This window comes from Panthera tigris, chromosome X (genome assembly GCF_018350195.1).
Source record: "Panthera tigris isolate Pti1 chromosome X, P.tigris_Pti1_mat1.1, whole genome shotgun sequence".
Taxonomy (NCBI): domain Eukaryota; kingdom Metazoa; phylum Chordata; class Mammalia; order Carnivora; family Felidae; genus Panthera; species Panthera tigris.
The window spans coordinates 31,176,913-31,199,774 of record NC_056677.1 but is presented as its reverse complement, the minus strand read 5'-3'; the positions used below and the strand labels follow the sequence as shown (position 1 = coordinate 31,199,774).

Here is a 22,862-nt window from a genome sequence, read left to right as displayed (position 1 = left end):
TGTGCACAAAACCTACAAAAAATATCCCAACTAATGTACTTTACTTAAAAAAGCAAAATTAGGGGCTCCTGGGTGGCTCAGTCAGTTAAGGGTCTGACTTCTGCTCAGATCATGAACTCAGGATTCATGAGTTCCAGCCCCGCTTCAGGCTCTGTGCTGACAACTGGGAGGCTGGAGCCTGCTTCAGATTCTGTCTCCCTCTCTCTCTGCCCCTCCCCCGCTTGTGCTCTGTTTTCCTCTCAAAAATAAATAAACATTAAAAAAAAAAAAAAGCAAAATTAATCTCTAGCATTTTCTTAAATCTAACCATGTCTTCACATTTTCTTTTCTTTTTCTTCCTGAAAGCTACATGACAGCCATCATTGTTCTTAAAATAGGACTTCAATCTCAGGAAACCGTACTTCAGTGACATTACTAAGAATGGATCATTAGGCGCACCTAACCTGGGTGGCTCAGTCAGATGAGCGTCTGACTTGGGCTCAGGTCATGACCTCACAGTCTGTGAGTTCGAGCCCTGCATAGGGCTCTCTGCTGTCAGCACAGAGCCTGCTTCAGATCCTCATCCCCCCTCTCTGCACCTCCCCCACTTGCTCTCTTTCTTTCAGAAATAAACATTTTTTTAAAAATGGATCATTAAAGATAGTACTTTGCATTCAACACACTTTCTAACTGTATTATTATTTTTGCTTAGTTCTTTCTATTTTATACCTGTTGGGTACAAGGCATCATGCTAGTCATGCTGGAATAAAAAGTGTTTTGACATAAGAGTCTTATACTCTAACTGCCATAGAGAAGTCTGATTCTTGTTTAGGAGGATACAGCAACGTTGGTGAGGGAAACAAAGGCAAGAGAAACTTAGCTTAAATTAAATCTCCTTATAGCATGCAGCTCACTGACAGACACCTGAAACATGTAGAGCATGACCTTCCTCAAGCAACTCATGGCTGCCTGACTTCCTTAATGTTTTTGTTTTATTAAAGACTAAAAGTAACCTTATCTTAATAATAGCTAGCCCCTCAAGGTCCTGAAAGCCTTGCTTTCAAATTCCCTAGAAACTTATACTATCCCTAACCTATACTAACTTAAAAGTCTATCATCGGTCACTCCTCACAACCCCAGTGCAGCTCTTTCTGCCCACGGTTCCTGTCCCCGTGCTTTAATAAAATCACCTTTTTGTACCAAAGATGTCTTAACAATTCTTAGCCATGTGCTCAAGAACCCCATCAACATGACTTCTCACATTGAGAGTAGCAAGAAGCTCTCTCCTGGCACTTTTGCAAAACTTCTGAAGTAAAAATATATGAGAAATGGCTCCTGAAATTTTGCCAGTGGTACCCCTTGTTCCTGGGCATATTCCAGGAAAGGTGTTTTCTTTGATTTTCTTTGTTGTTTTGAAATTACTAAACATCAAGGGATACTATAAAAAGAACCAGAATCATAGGAACCCCTCTTAAATCCTCACAGCACATCTCTGGTAATTTCAAGTAGTGATTCTAAAAGCATTAAACATACCCATTTAAATGTAAGTACAAAGCACATGCTAGCTCAAATATAAGTGATTTTGGGGTTAGCCTCAACTTTCCTTCATAACATGCCATATACTGAACTTTGTAAAGAACGTAACTGAGACCCTAGGTTCCTTGTATGTGTTTTCTGTACCTCATGAGACTCTGGAAGCATGAGCCAGACAGCTCTAGTAATCATTTTACCGAATTAAAAGGTATACCAAGGCATGTTTACAAGTAAGAAAAAGACCCACCACAAAAAGAGTTTAGATGACCTTTGAGAGCTTCTGAGTTAGGATTATCTAATTCCACTACTGCCCAGTAAAATGAGTAATAGAAAGCTGAACATACTTCTTTGGGAGAAAATGCTATGCCACATTCCAGAGATGTCCCTTCCTCTACCTCCAGAGAATATATGTCAGGAAATGCAGGGTCTGTGAAATGCCCTAAAAGACATAAAAAAGAACATTTTTTTAAAGTCAGATACATATCTATAATACCACTGTTAAATGTGGAAAATGAAACTTTGAGAAACCTCATAGGCATGTCTATAACAATCAAAAAGCAGTTGCTAAAGTATCTGTGCAGGGCTTCATAAACTTGCTGTTGGTTAAAAAATTGCTCCTAATACCATGGTTCTAATCAGCCAAATTGACATTCAAAAATGGAACAAACATATTTAATCAGCAAATGGACGGTAAACCCAGTTTTAAAAACCTCCAAAGTCGAAGCAGCATATCACAGTCATATTCAGATGAATGTAGAAAGGAATGAAGGTCAAAGTCAGGTAATGGACCGAATCGTAGATCCAAGAAAGTGAGGGTCTCATTCTCCAGCAAAGACAGAGCAGCGAAGACCCAGACCTCCTCCTGATGGCTCCAAGTGTCCACAAAGAAGAAAAGCAGAATTTTATACAAGGTCACTCTTTGACAAAATGGAATCACTCTAGATACGAAAGCATTAGGTGAAGATAAAGAAACAACTGTCAAATAATAATGCAAGCTTCAGGGTCAATAATTAAAACCACTTAAATAAATTTCTAAAAGAAGTTCCTGAAAGATCAAATGTTTGTTACAGTAGAACTTCTGTCCTCACTAAACAATTCTAAAAATCCTTTTTTCTCCCTAGAGTTTTCTGATTAACCCAAGGAATGGTAATTATTTCAATCACCTGTCAGGAAAAGAACTTCGATAACTCACTGACTGCACTCTCCTTCAACTTATTCAATTTCACTCACTTTGATGTATAACGTAAAAACCATTAGATGACTGAAAAGCCCATGAAGTGTGTATTAACACCAGCACTGTTTGTAATGTGGGAAAAGATATACATATTATACAGGAAAGAGTACCCACCTAGAATGAGTATATATCTAGAAGACAGAAAATATAATAAAAAGAGGAATAAATATTCATAAATACATTAGGAATATATACAATACAAATAAATTTTCATAAATATCATTGTAATATTTATTAACATATAGTTTATGAAATGCAATAATGCAAGACAGCTTCAAAAAGTATCTCTTAAGTGCCTATAATGTACACAGCACCATATTGGGTAAGTCTAGTAGAAAAGAAAACTTACGTAGTCCTTGACCTCAAAGAACTCACAGTGTGGTAGGGGAGTCAAACAGGTACACAGCTCTTTTTGATACAAGACAGAAATTGTTAGTACTATAATGAGACTTACACAATGTCCTAAGTGAGTAAAGATTAAAAAAATAATTTAAACAACTGGACAGGGATGGGGATGGGGTTAATGACTCCTAGGGACTTGTAAGGCTGAAGCTAATTTATAAAAGTGGTGGGATCGCAGGCACCAGGAACAGAAGAAGAAGCATCCTAGGAGAAGGGAACCCAGGGCCACTGGAAGGAAATGTGGAACACAGTCTGGCTACAGCAGAGAGAGAGAGAGAGAGAGAGAGAGAGAGAGAGAGAGAGAGAGAGAGAGGCGGGAACCTACAAGGGGAAAGATGACTGGAAAGACAAGGTGCAGTCCTACCTAAATGGCTCTCAACACTTCCTCTCCCTTAAGTCCTCTATCCAATAATTGTGAAATGACCATGAGAAAAACCGTCTAATTTGTTGCAGAAGGGTAGTTATGTGGTCAAATACTTAATAATAACAGCATACATTTTTCAGAACACTTTAAGTATAAACTTTATTGTAAATTGTTAATAATTATTAAGATCAAGGGAAGTACTCCTAGACTGTGTCAGCAGCCTACTGCTAAGAATCACTGCTATTGGTAACAGGAAGCCAGCAAAAAGTTTTTTTTAATGTTCATTTACTTATTTTGAGAGAGAAAACATGCACGCCAGCAGAGGAGGGGCAGAGAGAGAGAGAGAGAGAGAGAGAGAATGAATGAATGAATGAATCTCAAGAAGTTTCCGTGCTGTGATACCCTGACGCGGGGCTCAATCTCACAAACTGTGAGACTATGACCTGAGCAGAAATCAAGAGTCAGATGCTTAGCCGACTGAGCCACCCAGGTGCCCCCCAGCAAAACTCTGTGAGCAGAGGACATATGTGATAAGATCCTTGCTTTAAGGAGACCACTCTCTGAAAAAGGTATGAGGAGAAAAGCTTGGAGGCAAGGGAAAATTGGAAAAGATAAAGAAGTGGCCTAGAAGGAAGGCTTGACCCAGGGCTAAGGCCAAAGTGTAGAAACAAATGCCCTCTGCAGGCTAGCTTTACAGAAGAGCGAAGGGTCTGTGATCCATTGAACAAGGTGCATGAGAGTATATGAGGCAGAGGGCAAGAGTAAAGTGTTAAGCAACTGAAGTCACAATACTGAGACTGAAAAAAATATATAGACTTCATATGTATTTCCAACTGCCTACTGTAATCATTCCTGAGCTAGGGCACAGTGTCCTCACACAGCATGCTCACCTAAACCTGATCCTCCTTCTATATTACATCAGATATGAAGTGTACTTCCAGTCACCTACCTCTTACAACCAAAAGCCGGGAAACACTGGAGCCTTGCTCCTCTTCCCTAATACCTGTGTCCACACGGTAACCAAGTCAGAGTATTTGTACTATCTCAGGACCGTGGCACTCCCTTCCTTCCCATCTCCAGCACCACTGCCTGTGCTCAGGCTTTCATCAGTTCTCACATTTAGGGCCACAATCCCTCGCTAATCTCCCTCTGGTCTTGCCCTTCTCATTCCCACATGTTCCCCCAGCCCATTCTCAACTTGGCTTCAAAAGAAAAATTAGCAAAATGTGAGCCTAAATCACACCACTGCCTGGATAATATATCCTTTAATGGTGCTGCCTAACCTCGAGGATAAAAGTCCAGAAAAGATCCTTAGTAACCTGGGTCTCACTTGCCTGTGCAGTCCAGTTCCTCCATGCTGTACACATCCTGAACTACTTGCCATATTAACTCATTTCTAGGCCTCTGCTTACACTCGTTCACATATTTCCTTTTCTTGTGTATCTCCTCCTCATTCTTCAAGACTCAGATTAGGCATCAGCTTCTCCAAGAAATCTTTCCTTACTACTGATTCTCAACGAGTTTTCCTGACATATGCTCCCTTAGCATCATGTACTGCCTTGTCTTATAGCATCTGCCATGCTATATGGTAATAACCTGATTTTCTGTCCAGCTGTCCTGTTACAGGTGGTCTTCATTTATCACTTAGATTCAATAGCCATCTTGCTCTGTACTGCTCTGTCCTGAATTCTACAGGTCGATTCAGCTAGACCCCGTTGTTCTTCTGCCTCTGATTCGGTTCAACCACAGGGAGACATAGCAGTGGGATGTCAGAAGGTAGGGGGTATTTATGCTCTCATGTCTTTACTGCATTGGCCACCGTTCTGGCAATCACTGGACTCCATTACAGCTAAAGCTCTTATCAGTTGGTCCCTCTTGCATAGTTTCACTGATCATGAGGCTCCAGTAATATCTTGCCTCCTCTTACTCCTTCAGGTGTGGAGGTAGTAGTAGCTTCCATCCCTTGTTGATTTTTTAAGTTTATTTATTTTTGGGAGAGTGAGAGATTGCACAAGCGGGGGAGGAGCAGAGAGAGAGAGGGAAAGAACCCAAAGCAGGGTGCAGAATCCGAGATGTCAGCAAAGAGCCTGACGCGGGCTCAAACCCATGTACCATGAGATCATGACCTGAGCCACACGGGTGTCCCCCCTTATTGATTTCTTTTAACCCAACTCCCACCTCCATAGATAAATTCCTTCCTTAAATTCTCTTCAGTTAAACCCTTTGAATGAGTGATCTGTTGACTACTGAGACCCTGACTGATAAACTTACTGTTCACTTCTTAAGAACATAGAAAATTTCTTTTCTTTAAAGACTCAAAGTCTAGTATCTAGCCTATAATTGGTATTCAACAAATATTTATGGAAGAAGAAATGACCAAACCAATGGTTGGCAAGATTTTTCTGTAAGGGTCCAGATACTAAATACTGTAGGCTTTTCAAGCCATATGGTTTCTATCACAACTGTTCAACTCTGCCATTATAATATGCAAGGAGCCATAAATAATATGCAAGCAAATGAGTGGGTCTGTACTCCAATAAAACTTTATGTATAAAAACACATTTCAGGCCAGATTTAGCCACAGGCCTTACTGTGCCAACCGCTGGAGTAAACAAATGAAATGTCTTTATAGAAGCACCTATCTTTTGGAGCACATGGGTGGCTCAGTCAGTTAGTGTCCAACTCTTGACTGCAGTTCAGGTCATGATCTCACAGTTTGTGAGATCAAGCCCCGCATTGGGCTCTGTGCTGACAGCTTGGAGCCTGCTTAGGATTTTCTCTCTCCCTCTCTCTCTGCCCCTCCCCTGCTTGTGCTCTCTCTTCCCAAATAAATACATTAAAAACTTAAAAAAAAAAATTTAAAAAAAAGAAGTGCCTATCTTTTAAACTTAATGTGACATAAAGATACTTAATACATGAGTAAACAGATAGCTCTCCACAGACATTTACCTGAAATTCTTGGGCAATCAAAATTAGCAATTAATAATTTCATTTTCATTTATAATATATACTTACACATAACAGTCTTAACTAACTATATTAAATCAACTCATAAGCATAGTTATATGTTATGCATTAGCAAAATATTCTTATATTAATATTGGTATGTTTCCAGAAATAAAACCATGATGAGTTATAGAGTATAACCCATAAGAAAAGCATGCACTGAGTAATTAAAAACATTTAAGAACAATTGCCCTTGACTTACAGTATTTTTCAAAATCATACCTTAAAGCAACTTAAAACTGTTTAAAAGAGTATTAATATAGTATAAAAAATATACCTAATTTACGTTGGAAGTCCAGAGAAAAATATTCAAAGTCTTGTAGATTAAATTCCACTCTGGCACGTGTTATACCTTTGTTTTTTATTATAAATGGAATAATCTGAGTAGCGCCAACATAGGTACCACTGAAGTTAAATACGCCCTAAAATTTAAAAAAGAGAAAGAATTAGAAAGCAGAGTAATATTCTATGAAAATAATGTAAACCAAAAATTATACTTTAAGAATCTTAAAGTTCTCATCACAAGAAAAAGTATTTAACTATGCTTGGTGAAATACATTAACTGGATTTATTATGGTGATCATTTTGCGACACATACAAATATCAGATCATTATGTGGTACTCCTAAAACTAAGATAATGTTATATGTTAGTTACACCTTGATAAAAACTTTACACTGTTATTTCTTATCAAGGACATTAACTACAGTATGCTATAAAAATTGGTCACATTTTCCTTCCTTCCCCCTACCTCCTATATGTAATCAGTTACCAAATCCTGTTCATTCTGCCTCCTTCACCTCTTATCCCTAACATAATTGTATGAAGTTAGTAACTCATCACTTTTCATTTCATTTCTGACCTGAACTTTCTCCAATTCTCCCCTCCACAACTAAGTCACAAATTAAACTAACCGTAAATCTGATCATATCACTTCCTATCTTAAAATGTGATGATTCTCCTTCAATTTCCACACAAAGCCCAAGTTTGTTAGCAGGGCTCATAAAGCTCATCTTGACCTTCCCCTGCCTCACCTAGCTCCACTCTTACCCCATGACTTCATACTTCAGCAAGCTATATGACCTGTCATTTCCAACCAATACCTGATGCTTCACCCTCTGTGCCTTTATCAATGTGTCCCTTCTGTTAGGAAGGCTTTTCTCTAACTTGAAATTGCCTGATAAAATATTATGTATCCTTCAAATCCCAGTTAGATAAACCAAAATTTATTATGCTGTGCTCAGAACTACTTCTCTTCCTTATATTTACTTACCATTACATCATAAAGACTGGTTATTTGTTTACAGATCTGTCTCTCCTAGTGGACCTTAGGCCTGATTCATTTTTATATCTCTAGTACCTGAAACCTAGCTTAAATATATGTAAGTCATGTTTATCGAATGTATTGTTTTTTTAATGTGCACAACTTGGTGAGTTTAAGATGCAGCTATTTTTTGTTTTTCGTTTTTTAATTTTTTTAATGTTTTTATTTATTTTAGAGAGAGAGAGAGAGAGACAGAATGCGAGCAGGGGAAGGGCAGAGAGAGAGAGACAGAATCCGAAACAGGCTCCAGGCTCCAAGCTGTCAGCACAGAGCCCGATGCGGGGCTCGAACTCACGAACCGTGAATCATGACCTGGGCCGAAGTTGATGCCCAACCGACTGAGCCATCCAGGTGCCCCTGCTTCCCTTATGTTAATCTGTTTTGTATCTTAAAGTCTTCATATGGGTGAAGTCTATGATATTTGTCTTTCTCTAATTTCGCTTAGCATAATACCCTCTAGCTCCATCCACGTAGTTGTAAATGGCAAGATTTCATTCTTTTTGATTGCTGAGTAATACTCCATTGTATATATATATACCACATCTTCTTTATCCATTCATCCATCGATGGACATTTGGGCTCTTTCCACACTTTGCCTATTGTTGATAGTGCTGCTATAAACATGGGAGTTCATGTGTCCCTTCAAAACAGCATACCTGTATCCCTTGGATAAATACCTAGTAGTGCAATTGCTGGGTTGTAGAGTAGTTCTACTTTTAATTTTTGGAGGAACCTCCATACTGTTTTCCAGAGTTGCTGCACGAGTTTGCATTCCCACCAGCAGTGCAAAAGAGATCCTCTTTCTCTGCATCCTCGACCACATCTACTGTTGCCTGAGTTGTTCATGTTAGCCATTCTCACAGGTGGGAGGTGGTATCTAATTGTGGTTTTTATTTGTATTTCCCTGATGATGAGTGATGTTGAGCATCTTTTCATGTGTCAGTTGGCCATTTGGATGTCTTTTGTGGAGAAGTGTCTACTCATGTCTTTTGCCCATTTCTTCACTGGTTTATTTGTTTTTTAGGTGTTGAGTTTGATAAGTTCTTTATAGATTTTAGATACTAACCCTTTATCTGTTATGTCATTTGCAAATATCTTCTCCCATTCCGTTGGTTGCCTTTTAGTTTTGCTGATTGTTTCCTTCGCTGTGCAGAAGATTTTCATTTTGATGAGGTGCCAATAGTTCATTTTTGCTTTTGTTTCCCTTGCCTCCAGAGACCTGTTGAGTAAGAAGTTGCTGAAACCAAGGTCAAAGAGGTTTTTGCCTGCTTCCTCCTCGAAGATTTTGATGGCTTCCTGTCTTATGTTTAGGTCTTTCAACCATTTTGAGTTTATTTTTGTGTATGGTGTAAGAAAGTGGTCCAGCTTCATTCTTCTGCATGTCGCTGTCCAGTTTTCCCAGCACCACCTGCTGAAGAGACTGTCTTTATTCCATTGGATATTCTTTCCTGTTTTGTCAAAGATTAGTTGGCCATACGTTTGTGGATCCATTTCTGGGTTCTCTATTCTGTTCCATTGATCTGAGTGTCTGTTTTTGTGCCATTGAATGTATCTTAACTTCAGCAGACGTGCCAAGCATGTGCTGACATCACAAAATTCTGTAGGATTCCTCTTTTGGCAGAATTACTACATTTTAGCCTTACAGTTTCTAAGTAAAAGAATTATACATAACATTAAAGAGAAATGTTGAGGAAAATATTGCATTACGGTCAAATGGCCACTATCTGTTTCATTTATAATGTCAACCTAGTTCTACAGGTGAAATCTGTAAAATCCGATATGGGTAATAAAAGTCTGATGCTTTGTATTTGCACAAAAATCACTCCTCTTTTGCCATGCCGGTCTTGTCCATATGTTCATTCGGATAAAATTTCATAATTGTTTTTAAGATACATATTCCATGCCATACAGTTATTAAATGTATTACTGACAAAGGTGCCTGGATGGCTTAGTCGGTTAAACGTCCATCTCTGGATTTCAGCTCAGGACATGATCTCATGGTTTGTGAGTCTGAGCCCCATGTTGGGCTTTGTGCTGAGAGCGTGTACCCTGCTTGGGACTCTCTCTTTCCCTCTCTCTCTGCCCCTCCTCTGCTCACTCACTCTCAAAAATAAACTTTAAAAATCTTTTAAAAAATAAAAATAAATACATGTATTACTGATAATATCTGGTGATGCCAGAATATTATTTTTAAAAGGCAGCTAGGCAGCTATGCTTAAAATTCAACATATTAAGGAATATTGATATATATTAATATCAAGTCTTAAAAAATTACTCGATTGTACCATAACATGCAAAGCATGCCACAAATTCCTTTAGGGTGTGGAAATTAAATAGTAAAAGTCTCCATATACTTCTAATATTGTTCAAGGAGAAACACTATAGCAATGGAAAAAAGCACTCTGGATACTAAGAGTTTAGTCTCAAAGAATCACCACAGTCTTGGACAAGCTAGCCTAGTATTTGCCAATTGATGTGGACTTATCATGTTTTCAACACCAAATAAAATAAAGGTTAGAAAATTATAACTCAACGGGGCACCTGGGTGGCTCAGTCAGTTAAGTGTCTGACTTCGGCTCAGGTCATCATCTCGCGGTCCTTGAGTTCAAGCCCCCACCTAAGGCTCTGCGCTAACAGCTCAGAGCCTGGAGCCTGCTTCAGATTCTGTGTGTCCCTCTCTCCCTCCCTCCCTCCCTCCCTCTCTCTCTCTCTCAAAAATACACAAACATTAAAAAAAAATTAGTTAAATAAAAGAAAATTATAACTTAAAGCAAGACACTAGAATTGTGGTGATGCCATTAAAGTACAGAATAGAAATGAGGCCCTACTGGAGGCACTGGCAGCCTCATCAAGATCTGCTCAATTTAATTCAGCACCAGAATGGTGTCAGGTGCTGCAGTACTAGTGGGAGACAAAAACAGATGTGCAGATGACCTCAAAATAATAGGACAAATGCTATGATGAAGATGTTCCCAGAGTTTAAGATGTTTGTAACATGTTATAAATTCCACAATGGAGGGGCATATGAGCCTGCTTTGAAGGATTACAGTTAAATTTTTTGGGTAGATGAGACCAGACTTAATTCCTGAGAGACTTGCCAGGGGAAAAAAAAAAAAAAGTATGTGTGTGTATGTACTCTGTCAATTGTAGGACAAAGTTTTAGCAGGGTACAGAGCAATGATTTAAAAAATAAATACAACTAGGGGTGCCTGGATGGCTCAGTCGGTTAAGTATCCTACTTCAGCTCAGGTCATGATCTCACAGTTCGTGAGTTCGAGCCCCACATGAGGCTCTGTACTGACGGTGTGGAGCCTGTCGCTCGCATCGAGTTCTGTGTCTCCCTCTTTCTGCCCTTCCTCCATCCCTGCACACTCTCTCTCTCAAAAATAAATAAACATTAAAAATACATACATACATATATACAACTATAGTTCAGAAAATGCAAATCAAGACCACAGTGAGATATCATTTTATACTTAATAGATAGATAAACATGAAGTCTTACAATACAACTTATGGAAAAAAAAGGATGTGGGGTATTGGAAACTTGAGAAGAAAATATGGAAACTATCTTGTGAAGCCAAAAATGCACATATTCTGCGACTCAGCAACTCCACTCCTAGAGAAACACTGGCATTTGTACCTTGTAAGATATGTACACAAATGTTCCCAGCTGTCATGTTTGTAGTAACCAGAAAACAGAAACACTTCATTGAATGGACAGCGGAATGGATCTACAAATTACAACAGGTCTACTACAACATAACGGACTACTAAGCAGAAGTGAGAAGGAAAAAAATACAGCTACACACAATTTAGATAAACTTTGCAAATATAGCAGTCAGTTAAAACTAACTCACCAAAGACTACACACAGCACATGTTTGTTACAAAGCTCAAAAATGAACGAGCCAGGGGCGCCTGGGTGGCTCAGCTGGTTGAGCATCCAACTTTAGCTCAGGTCATGATCTTGCGGTCTGAGAGTTCCATCCCTGTGTCAGGCTCTGTGCTGGCAGCTCAGAGCCTGGAGTCTGATTCAGCTTCTGTGTCTAGCCACCCAGCCACCTCGTTCAGTGGTAAATAATTAAACCTTCATTTCATATTCTGCTTCATCACTTATATTACATATATAAATTTCGATGTGCCAAAGTATTATATAATAAAGTATTTTTAAACATAAATGGGTTGACTAGGGACACAAAACACAAGTCACCACACTTATAAACCAGTTCCACAAATAGGTAATGTACTCACCGGGTTAATTTCCACATCAGCAATCTCAACAGATCCACCAATCCTAAGGTCTATGACATTTGCATGGCGAATAGCAACCTTATTTAAGAGAAATATAAAACTTTGTAGAAACGGCATTAAAATCTCCTTGCATCTTGCTAAAGTGTTACCTGGCATTTCGTAATATTTTAAAATTCAAATACTCATACCATATTATAAATGTCACAAGATTTATTCTGGCAGTTGTCATCGCATTTCTTGTTATGCAGAATTTGTTCCTAAGAGGAATGAATGTTCAACTCTCAAAAACCTACACCACAAGCAGGACCAGTTCACAGCTTATGAGTTTGATGACAGAGTTCTACCCATGTGACTAGATGTTATTGCCACTCCCTGTATCCCTTTTGTATTTACCTAATTTCAAGAGATTATTCAAAATTAAAACAGGGCACTGAGTACAAACACTTCTTCCCATGGCGAGACACTAACATCCACAATTACCATAATAATGAAAGTAGCTAAAAAACATTGCTGAGTAAATGGGCCAGGAATCGTGCTAAATACATTGTCTCCTTATTATTCCTCAGTATCCTGTGAGGTCGTTAATATGAATATCCTAATTTCCAACTCAGGAAAATTGAGGCTCAGAGAGGCAGAGGATTTTGCTTTTTTCTTGATGTCTCAGAACAGCAGTGGCTAAATTTGAACAAAGGACTACCTGAACACTAAACTGCCTCCGGGAAAATTAAGATAGTGAAATAAGAATTTCGTTTCACGAATTCCTACAAAATTAGAAATGTAGATTAACTGAATATTAAAGTGTCTAAGCAAAATCTCAGAACCACAATAACAGCATTCGCTGAAAGCCTTACCTGTATAAGAATAGAGTATAACAAGTCTGGATTTAAATCTAAATATATATCTAAGAAAGAGATATGAATGTATTTTACCCTTTCTACAGAAACTCAGTGACACTATACTTTCTGTATATTGTATGATATGAATATATTGTACCCTTTCCACAGAAAGTCAGTGACAGTGTACATAGGCAAATAAACTCCAAATTATCATTTGTTCAAAATTATTGGGGAAAGCTATGTGCCATTTAATTTTATTAACTAAATCAGTATATTCATAATATTATACAACTTCCAAATTTTATTTAAAGAATATATACTATAAAAACAAAATACTTGACTAAAATCATAAAAAGCATCATTTAATGATTCAGAGGAAATTATAAATCAACATGTTCTTCATTGATGAACCCCATACATAATCTCAACTTTTCAGGGCTGTTTTTTACCCACCTCCGCATCATTTGTCATCCACTGAATCTACGACAGAAACTAACATAAAATTTGTGCCCAGGAAATATGTGTTGAGCGGATGAATAAATGAATCTTATTATATTTTGTTAAAAAGGTAAGCATTGTAAAAACAGCATAACCTTCTAAAATACAGTAGAAATTAATCTTTTAGTAAAATCTGTATTTTAGTGGCATTATTTTTTATGTTTTCCAGAATATTATATAAAAAAATTCTGCTGAAATCTCAGACCATATACCACAATATATAATTTATAAACACCCTTCAATACATATTTCTTTTTAAAAGTAAGATACAATCATTTGATGGTTTATTTGGGACAATTTTTGGTGTTTATCACATTAATAATATTGTCAAATTATTTAAAAATTAACTGTTAGGGGAAATTAAGGATAAAATAGAGAATATATCCAAAACTATTTATTTTGATTTGATAAGTGTACTTATCATTTCTAATGTAAGTAAATATACACAGTTGATCATTAGACTGAATATCAAGAGTATTCCATTCCTTGGGGCACCTGGGTGGCTCAGTCAGTTAAGCGTATGACTTCAGCTTAGGTCACGACCTCACGGTTTGTGAGTTTGAGCCCCGCATCTGGCTCTGTGCTGACAGCTCAGAGCCTGGAGCCTGCTTTGGATTCTGTGTCTCCCTCTCTCTCTGCCCCTCCCCCACTCGTGTTCTCTCTCTCTCTCTCTCTCTCTCTCTCTCTCAAAAATAAATAAACATTAAAAATTTTAAAAAAAGAGTATTCCACTCCTTGAGTTTATAATAACATTTATCAGAGACTGATCTTATGTTTTATTTGTTCTGTTTAGCGATCACTTAGAGAAGCCTCTAAAATCAAGGTAATATCTTTTCCTATTTAAATAGCTCTAAGAATATAAACTAGTACACATTTTATGCATGCTATAAAATATAGATGTTAACACCATATAGAATTTGCCTACAGTTCATAAAGTCATTGAAGCTACTTAGAATTAACATTCCAAAATTGATTAATTTTTCTTAAGGTATCTAGTTAAATCAAATATCTAATTAATGTCATGTAAAAAAGTCATCCTTTCCTCTATGACTAATGAAGACTTAGCACAACTTAGAGACACCAAACATCATTCTAATTTCATGTGAAAAATGCCTCATACTGATGAAAGGTATCCATTTCAACTTAGTAGAAATTTCCATTACTAACTTTCACCAAAATATTTTCTACAAATCCTCTTGCCAGGTTCTGCTAACCATTTCTATAAAGTTGCTTATTTCACAGACCTCTAAAAACTGCATATTTTAGAGGTAACTCAACTGTTAAAAAAAATAACACAAATTTTAAAACCAATTGATTAGTATCATAAACCATTAAACCATTAAACCCTATTCCCATTAGAAGAAATCATTAAAACAAGTTTTCTAAGAATAAAACACACACAACATTTTACAGTATTATACCTACTATTATAAATATCTAAAAACAACCAAACAAATCCACATAGACATACATAAGGTATGAATACATATATGCATAAACATACCTTTGCTCTTGTATCAAATTTTTCTGCTACAGTTGGTGTACAGGAGATATTGAGAACAGTTAGTCCCCCAAATGGAATTATTCCTTGTGATGGAACAATATTAATGGTAGACAAAAGACTCTGGTCACAAACCTGTAAGTGAAAATTTGCAGAAATGCTACATTATCCCTTTAAAGTTACTGTTCTGAAGCTTTCATAAGAAAGCTTCCAAACTACTACCTAGAGAGAGGACCCTGGGCACAGAGCATGAGATGATTTTGTAATAAGTTTTCAAACACTAGACGCACAAATAAACTTCAAGAAGGGTTTGTAGCCCTAACCCAGGAAACAGAAATTTCGGTAGTGGTGGCATCCAATTGAAAAAAAGATGATTAAGTTTATTGTCTGGAACGTTTTCAAGACACTGCAAAACTTACAAGGATGAGACATATCTGTTAGAGAAGATGACAAAATTCTAGATACTACTTTGATAGTTTGTCTTTTTCCTGACAGTAAATACTGAAAGCAACATTACAGGGCTGGGGGGGGGGGGGGGGGCGGGTGGAGAGCAAGATGATAACCCTCCTCTTCTCTGTTATCTCCTTGATAACATAACGCCTAAGATATCATTTTGATCTTCGAAAAAGTTCTAAGCACCTTACCAAAGGATTTATGGTGTGGTTTCTCAGAGGCTAATTTAGGAGTATCTACCATGCTTGAAGCCAGAATAATTTAAAGGAAAATTGGCTAAGGTATTTTTGGAATGAAGGAGCAAATAGACCTCAGAAGTAGTTTTCAAGCAACAGAATAGATAAAGGTATCTGGGTTTTTCTGTTTGTTTTTTTTTTTTTTTCTTTTCGTTTGGGCAGAAGAAGACATGTAGATACAAAGCCTGAATGAAAAGTTTCAAACACTAACCTCTACTGGGAGATCTTAATATATTTTTAAGCAAAAAAAATTCTATCACCACTTTAAACACCCCTCACCCTGTAATTCAAATCAGGAACAACAAGTATAAAAAGAGTATCTTTAGAAGGATCTTGCTCTAGGTCCCAGTTTCTACCATAATAGTCCTGATGATAGAGTGAAAATGAAGAAAGAAGGAAAAACATGTAATTAAATATAGAGTTGTAATAGCAACAATAGATACTTTCTGAAGTGTTATTTTTTCAAATTATCTTTTCAATAAGACAAAATGACAGGAAGAAAAAGAAGGGTAAGAAGAAAAAGAGAGACTAAGGGAGGGGAAAAAAAGGAGAAAAACTTATTGTGGGAAATTACAAGGACAAAGTAGATGAAATGTACTCAGATAAGTCTCATACGAAATATTATGAGACTAATATTAGCATCAGCCAATTTATAAAGCAACACTACAGTGTTCATGGCAAAAGACTAATTCAAATTATAATGTGATCTGCTCCAAACAAGATTCCAAGATTCTACATTACCTTGAAATAAGCATGGTTTTGTCCTACATTGTGTAGAATCGCTTTCCTCCAAGTTGTTAAACCTTGAGGGCTATTACTGAAGAGGATCCTTGGCTCCAAAAATACGACCTTGGTGTGGCCAACCTAATAATAAAAGAGAAGTTATGATAGAAATAGTAATAAATATTTTTATCCCCTACCAAATGACTCAAATTTTTTCAGCTTCATAGAAATTTCTAGAATATGAAGTGTTATCAAATGTTATAATGTACTTAAGAGAAAGGAAAAATAGAATGGAAGATCTAAAACGTACTGCTAAATGGAGGAAGGCAGGGGGATTAAGACAACTCAATGGAGAAAGTAAATATGAGACTTAGAATCATGTAGATTAATCACTGAAGGAGATCTTAGAAATCATCTATCCAACCATGTACAGGGTGTTACCATGTGCTCTGCAAAAGTAAAGAGTTCAAGAGTCCCCTAGCATAGGAAATAGTGTGCCAAATGAAATTATATTGACACGTTTTTACTAGAAGTCTTCTCTTAGCACTTAATATGTTGATAATGCACACTTTGCTTATCTGAGAATGAGGAGGTAGTTCACTGTGATTTAGAGTTACTTAGGCACAGAACTCCTCCTTAACCCTGCACAAATAACTTCCCCAACTACAGTATCATAGGACACTCTGTGAAAATGCTGATATTATCTATCTCTCCTATTTCACAGGAAAGGAAACAATAACAAAGGGGAACTGGAACTCAAGTAGTCCAATTCCTTATTCAGTGCTCTTTATACCACATCCTATTATCTCTATCTATGATGAATTATTTATTGTCTTAGGAGGTTTTAATACTTTCTTATAATTATTTGAAGAATATGACTTGGGAAATTGGAATAATAGATTTGTAAACAAAGCTAATAGGGGCTCCTGGGTAGCTCAGTCAGTTAAGCGTCTGACTTCGGGTTAGGGTTGTGATCTCACGGTTCGTGGGTTCTAGCCCGATGTCAGGCTCTGTGCTGATAGCTCAGAGCCTGGAACCTGCTCCATATTTTGTGTCTCCCTCTCTGCCTCTCTCCTGCTCACTTCTCTTTCTCTCTTTCTCTCTCTCTCTCTCTCTCTCTCTCTCAAAAATAAATAAAATGTTAAAAAAAACATTTTAAAAATTAAAAAAATAAACAAAGCTAACATAACAAAGTGGTCAACTAAATACTTCATAAATTAATGACAATGAACATTTTATTTAATCACTTCATGTTCCTCCATCTTTACTTTCTTAAGAGAAACACTTCACAATTCATTTAACTTTAAGGATGTCAAGAATTTATCATAAAATAACCTAACCCATTATTGAGATCTCAGACTTTATTTTTAAGCAATCCTAGGGTAGGAAAGTGGACACATTTTAACAAAGGGTAACAGCAAAGACTGTGGAGGCAAAGAGATCTGGATAGAAATTCCACCTAGAGCATTTACTGCATGTGTGAACTCACCGTTGTTAATTACCCACCCTAATCCTGCATTTCCTCATCCATCAACTGAGTCATAAATACAGCCTTACAGAGTTGTTGTAAAGATTAAATTAGAAAATACATGAATAGCATTTAGCATCCTGCCTGACACAAAGTAACTAATAAATGACATTACTAATGCAAAGCCTAAACTACTAAATTGTTCATCTTTTATCTGTTAGAAAAAATACACATGGGGTATGTGAGCAAATTTCTATTAGTAACTTGGTCATACACAGTTATGAAAGCAACAGTTAAAGAACTATGTGCATATATTCACCAAAATACATCTATAAAAATGTCAACAGAAGCACTATTATAGTAGTGATAAATCTGAAACAATCCAAATCCCCATCAGCTGTGTGATAGAAAAATGATGGTATAGTCACACAATGGAATACTATTCAGGAATGAGAATGAATACACTGTCACCACACGTTTCAGAATAGACAAAGCCCACAAACCTAATGATGAACAAAAGAAGCCAGACATAAAAGAGAACACATGTTTTGATTACATTTAAATAAAGCTCATAACAAAGATTAATCTATGTCCTTAGAAGTAAGGATAGTGATGACTCTGGGAGGGATGGAGTGACTGGAACTGTAAATTGGGGAGGGAAGGATGGTTCTTGTGGAATATTAGTCATATGCTATTTCTTGATCTGGTTGATCTGGGTGTGAGTTACAAAGGTGCCATCAGTCTGTAAAGACTGAACAATATGGAAATCATAATATACTTTTCTGTATGTATAATATATACTGTGTGTATACTATATACTTCAATAGAAAGTTTTTTAAAGAACAGTAAGTAATTTAAACATAGGGAAAGAAGTAAGGTCCTGCTGATTTCAAGCCTAGAGCAGAGGAAAGACTGTACTGATTGATGCCATCATTAAAGTGGATGAATCTCTTATCTCTTAAGGCTATGAGCTCCTTCATAGCTAAAATATTTAAGAGCATGATCATGGCCTGGAGATAGAGACGAGATGTAATAAAACAGCATTGACTTGTTAAATTACTACCAATATTGGAAAGAAAATTTAGTACACAAGTAAAGTGGATTCTTGGTGATGACAAGGCATGAACTTAAGGCCTTCTGGGCTCTACCACAGAATGTTAAAATCAACATACTGCAGTTTTAACTTTACTCATTTTTATTATAAGCAGTATGTTCTATAAAAATAAGAATTTCCATATCTCCTTAATTTGTAAATTACATGATCCATTTCACACTGAGTTATTAATTACTACTAGAATTCTAACAAGGCATTATAGTAGGACAAAAACACAATTTTTTCTATTTTTCTTTTTCTTTTAATGAAGTAATTGTTAAGTGGCTCTCATGCTATTTTACGTTTATAAAGGCTCTAATAACAATCTAGTACCATTGGCACCAAAGTCTTGGATTTCTGAGTTAATTCTAGGTAACACAATACCATTTTTTAGCAAAGTCTTCATTTATGGTAGAGAAGTGGTACCAAGAGGATGGGTAATTCAGTTAAAAAAATACTGCAAGGAAAATCAGTTTTACTAATATATATATACCTAACTATACACACATATATATGCCCAACCAATTTAGAGTCTTCCAAATAAAAATCATATCCAATGGAAATCATTACTTGTGCAACACATTTTAGGGTCATTGTGTTTCCTTCATTGACGTGAAGAACAAATTCTCCCCTTTCCGGAGAACTGAAACCTGGCTGCCAAGTTACTTCACATTGCAAGGAGGAATATGGTTCAACAGTGCCTACAGAGGATTTAGAAAGAACAGATATGGACCATATTTTAATTGTATTTATTTTAATATCCAAAATAAGAGCTGGCATAAAAATGTAATGACATTATATAACAAATTATTTAAATTAAATTCAAAATATAGGGAAATACTATATGAGAGATTATCAAATGAGTACAGACCTAGAGAATTTGATTAAAAGCTAACATGCATACCTTATTTTCCAATTTTATTAAGCAGATCAAAATATTTGACAAAAAGTATGCCAGTATTTAGCAAACTTTCTCCTTCATGTTTCCCAACACTCTGAAATACTTATTAACATCACTCATTCAGTTTTCAGAGTAAAAAATTACAATTACCAGAGACTTTTTTGTTTTTATGTGTTCACAGTCCTAGAGATAGAACTTCTGATATTGCTACCAGTAATTAACACATTTCTATAATTCAAATGTATTGAGAACCCAGGAGATATTAGGCACATTTGGTGTGGGCTGCTTTATCTGTTTAAATTCATCATTTCCTTTGGAGTAAGAAAATAATATTTGATGGAAAGAATGACTTACAAGTTCTTCCTCCAAAGGAAAATTCAAATGCATGGAACATTAAACAGAATGATGAGTGAGTGTCACATATATATTTTGCCTTAGGGTTAGGTACATTTTCATGCGATGGCAGTTTCCATAAACTTAAAAACATAGTGCGTACCTCTTAGTTTTGCAGTGGTCAAGTAGAGAGATAATAAGACATGTAAAGCAATTACCATAGTGTGTGATGCCACGAAAACACCCAGTGCCAGATGTTATTGTTAATACTTCTGAGTGCCAATACTATGGTAGGCACCATAATTTATAAAGAGAAAAGAAACTGCTCAGGGAAAAACTAACAGTCTAGTGGCGTCCATCAGGATTATATTTGTCTGGGAGGAATCAAGCTGGTGGAAAAGTAGGGGGATCATTATTTCCCCCTCATCCCTCCAACACAGTTGAATTGAAGTCAGGTCATCTGGAACACCCAGGAAATCAATCTGCTGAGGGGCAGAAGGATCCCCACAGGTGGAAAGAGACAGCTTAGTGGGACAGAAGCGCGTGTTTGCAAAGTGGAAGAGATAAAACGGAGAACGGATGGCATAGGTACGGAGGGGAGGGGACCCCTTCTGTGGAGAGACAAAAGGAAGTGAGGAGAGGCTGGAGACGTGTGGGATTGTATTTGGACAAGAGAAAAACATCTCCAGACCATAGTCTGGGGAACCAAAAATATAGAGAGCGACAGTTTCTACTTTGCAAACAACCTTACAAGTGAAGATAGGGGTTTTCAGGGGTACGCAACTTTCTCTGGACCAGAGCCAGCTGTTTGCATGTGCCTGGGAGGGGAGGGGAGCCAGCCCCTGGGAGCTGTAGTGATCTCAGGGACACACTGGGCAAGAGCAGTCCCCTCCCTCGAGTACTGTAGGAAGAGGGTTTATTGCCCCTCCAAGGACAAAACACCCTGCAGGCGCCAACCAGAGGCTCTTTGTCAACTGGGCAGACTGGCGCTATTCCAGAATTGGGTTTTGTGGTGCAGGATCCTTTAAGACATCAGGTTTGAATCCGAGCAGAGCACCTAGGAGGCACAGGAGACTGTGGAGCAGGACAAGCTGCCCGCCAGCACTATTATGTGAGGGCTGCCTGAACAGCATGGTTTAAGACACCCTATCTGGGGAAGAGAGTTGGGGTGTTACCATTTTCTGCCCCATCACCAACATGGCTGGGATTCAGAGAACATCACAGTGGCCCCCAGTGGGGACAGAACCCACTTATACCAAACCCTGCCACTCTGTGCTGGGTAACTACTTATCTACCAGAGCAGGACTGACCCCAACCAAACCAGATGGCCTCTGCTCCAGACCAGAACAGCCCCCAGGCACCAAGAGACAACTATCCTGATGTTTTGTATATTAGTCTGTTTCTTTTTTAATTCTTTTATTATTTTTTTCTCTTCTTTTACTTCTCTTTTTTCTTCTTTTTCCCTCTACCACCCCCCATTTCTTAAACCTCTTTCCACTGGAATCAGGCCCAGAGATCCTGATTTGATTTTTGATCAATTCTTATTTTGTGTGTGTGTGTGTGTGTGTGTGTGTGTGTGTGTGTGTGTATACATATATTTTTTTTTCATTCTCTTTTCTGGTTGTTTGTTTGCTTCATCAGGCATTTTTACTCAATTTTTTTATACCTTTTCTGTACGTTTTTCTTCTTTATTTTCCTCTCTCTCTAGATTAAGGCTTATACTTTCTTTGATTCTCTGCCTGGTATTTTTTTCGACCCCTGTCATTTCTCTCTTTGTATGGGATAAGACTTCTTCCCCTGCCCACTTATTCCTTTTTTCCAGGGTTACTTCAATGAAAAAATCAAAGAACACCTGGTGGAAAGTCAAATCCACCACAACAAGCAGTGAGAAAAAGCAACCAAAGATGCAACAATGGATAGCATGCAACACACATCAAAAACACTTTTGGACATGCCAGGCTCTAGACAGTATGACTGCATTTTAATATAGTAGTATTCACAGGTACAGGAGTCAGAACAAGCTACTAAAACACATAAAACCAGCCAAAATAATGAAATGGAGTAATTCTCCTCAAAAGAAATTCAAGGAAGAAATGACAGCTGGAGAATGGCTCAAAAGAGATATAAACAATATATGTGAACATTAAAATAGAATAACAGTCCTAAGACTAATAGCTGAGCTTGAAAAAAACATAGAAGATAGCAGAGAATCTATTGCTGCAGAGAACAAGGACCTAAGAAATAGTCATGATGAATTTAAAAATGCTGTAAACGAGATGCAAACTAAACTAGATGCAGTGACAGCAAGGATGAGAGAAGCAGAACAGAGAATAGGTGAAATAGACAATAAAATAATGGAAAATGATGAAGCCGAGAAAAGGAGAGAAAAGAAATTACTAGACTATGAGGGAAGAATTAGAGACCTAAGTGGTTCAATGAAATGAAATCAAATAATATCCTTATCATAGGCATTCCAAAAGAAGACAGAAAGGGGAAGAAGGTTTATTTGAACAAATTATAGCAGAGAACTTCCTTAATATAAGGAAGGACACAGACATCCAAGTCCAGGAGGCACTGAGAACTCCTTTCAAAATCAACAAAAACATGCCAACACCATGACATATCTGAGTGAAACTTACAAAATACAAGGATAAAGAGAATTCTGAAAGCAGCTATGGAAAAACAGGCCTTAATCTATAAGGGTAGACACATAAGGGTCATAAGAT

General features: G+C 37.2%; 1 protein-coding gene across 1 annotated transcript in view; it reads right to left on the bottom strand.

The window, feature by feature from the left end:
- CFAP47 (cilia and flagella associated protein 47) overlaps positions 1–22,862 on the bottom strand; it is a 543,896-nt gene that overhangs the window by 454,901 nt on the left and 66,133 nt on the right. The window contains exons 16-21 of the mRNA XM_042974584.1: positions 19,473–19,603; positions 16,360–16,482; positions 14,933–15,064; positions 12,095–12,172; positions 6,796–6,940; positions 1,857–1,951 (exon numbers count right to left, since the gene is read on the bottom strand). Of these exons, the coding sequence (XP_042830518.1) occupies positions 1,857–1,951; positions 6,796–6,940; positions 12,095–12,172; positions 14,933–15,064; positions 16,360–16,482; positions 19,473–19,603 (704 nt within the window). The remainder of the gene's footprint in view (positions 1–1,856; positions 1,952–6,795; positions 6,941–12,094; positions 12,173–14,932; positions 15,065–16,359; positions 16,483–19,472; positions 19,604–22,862) is intronic.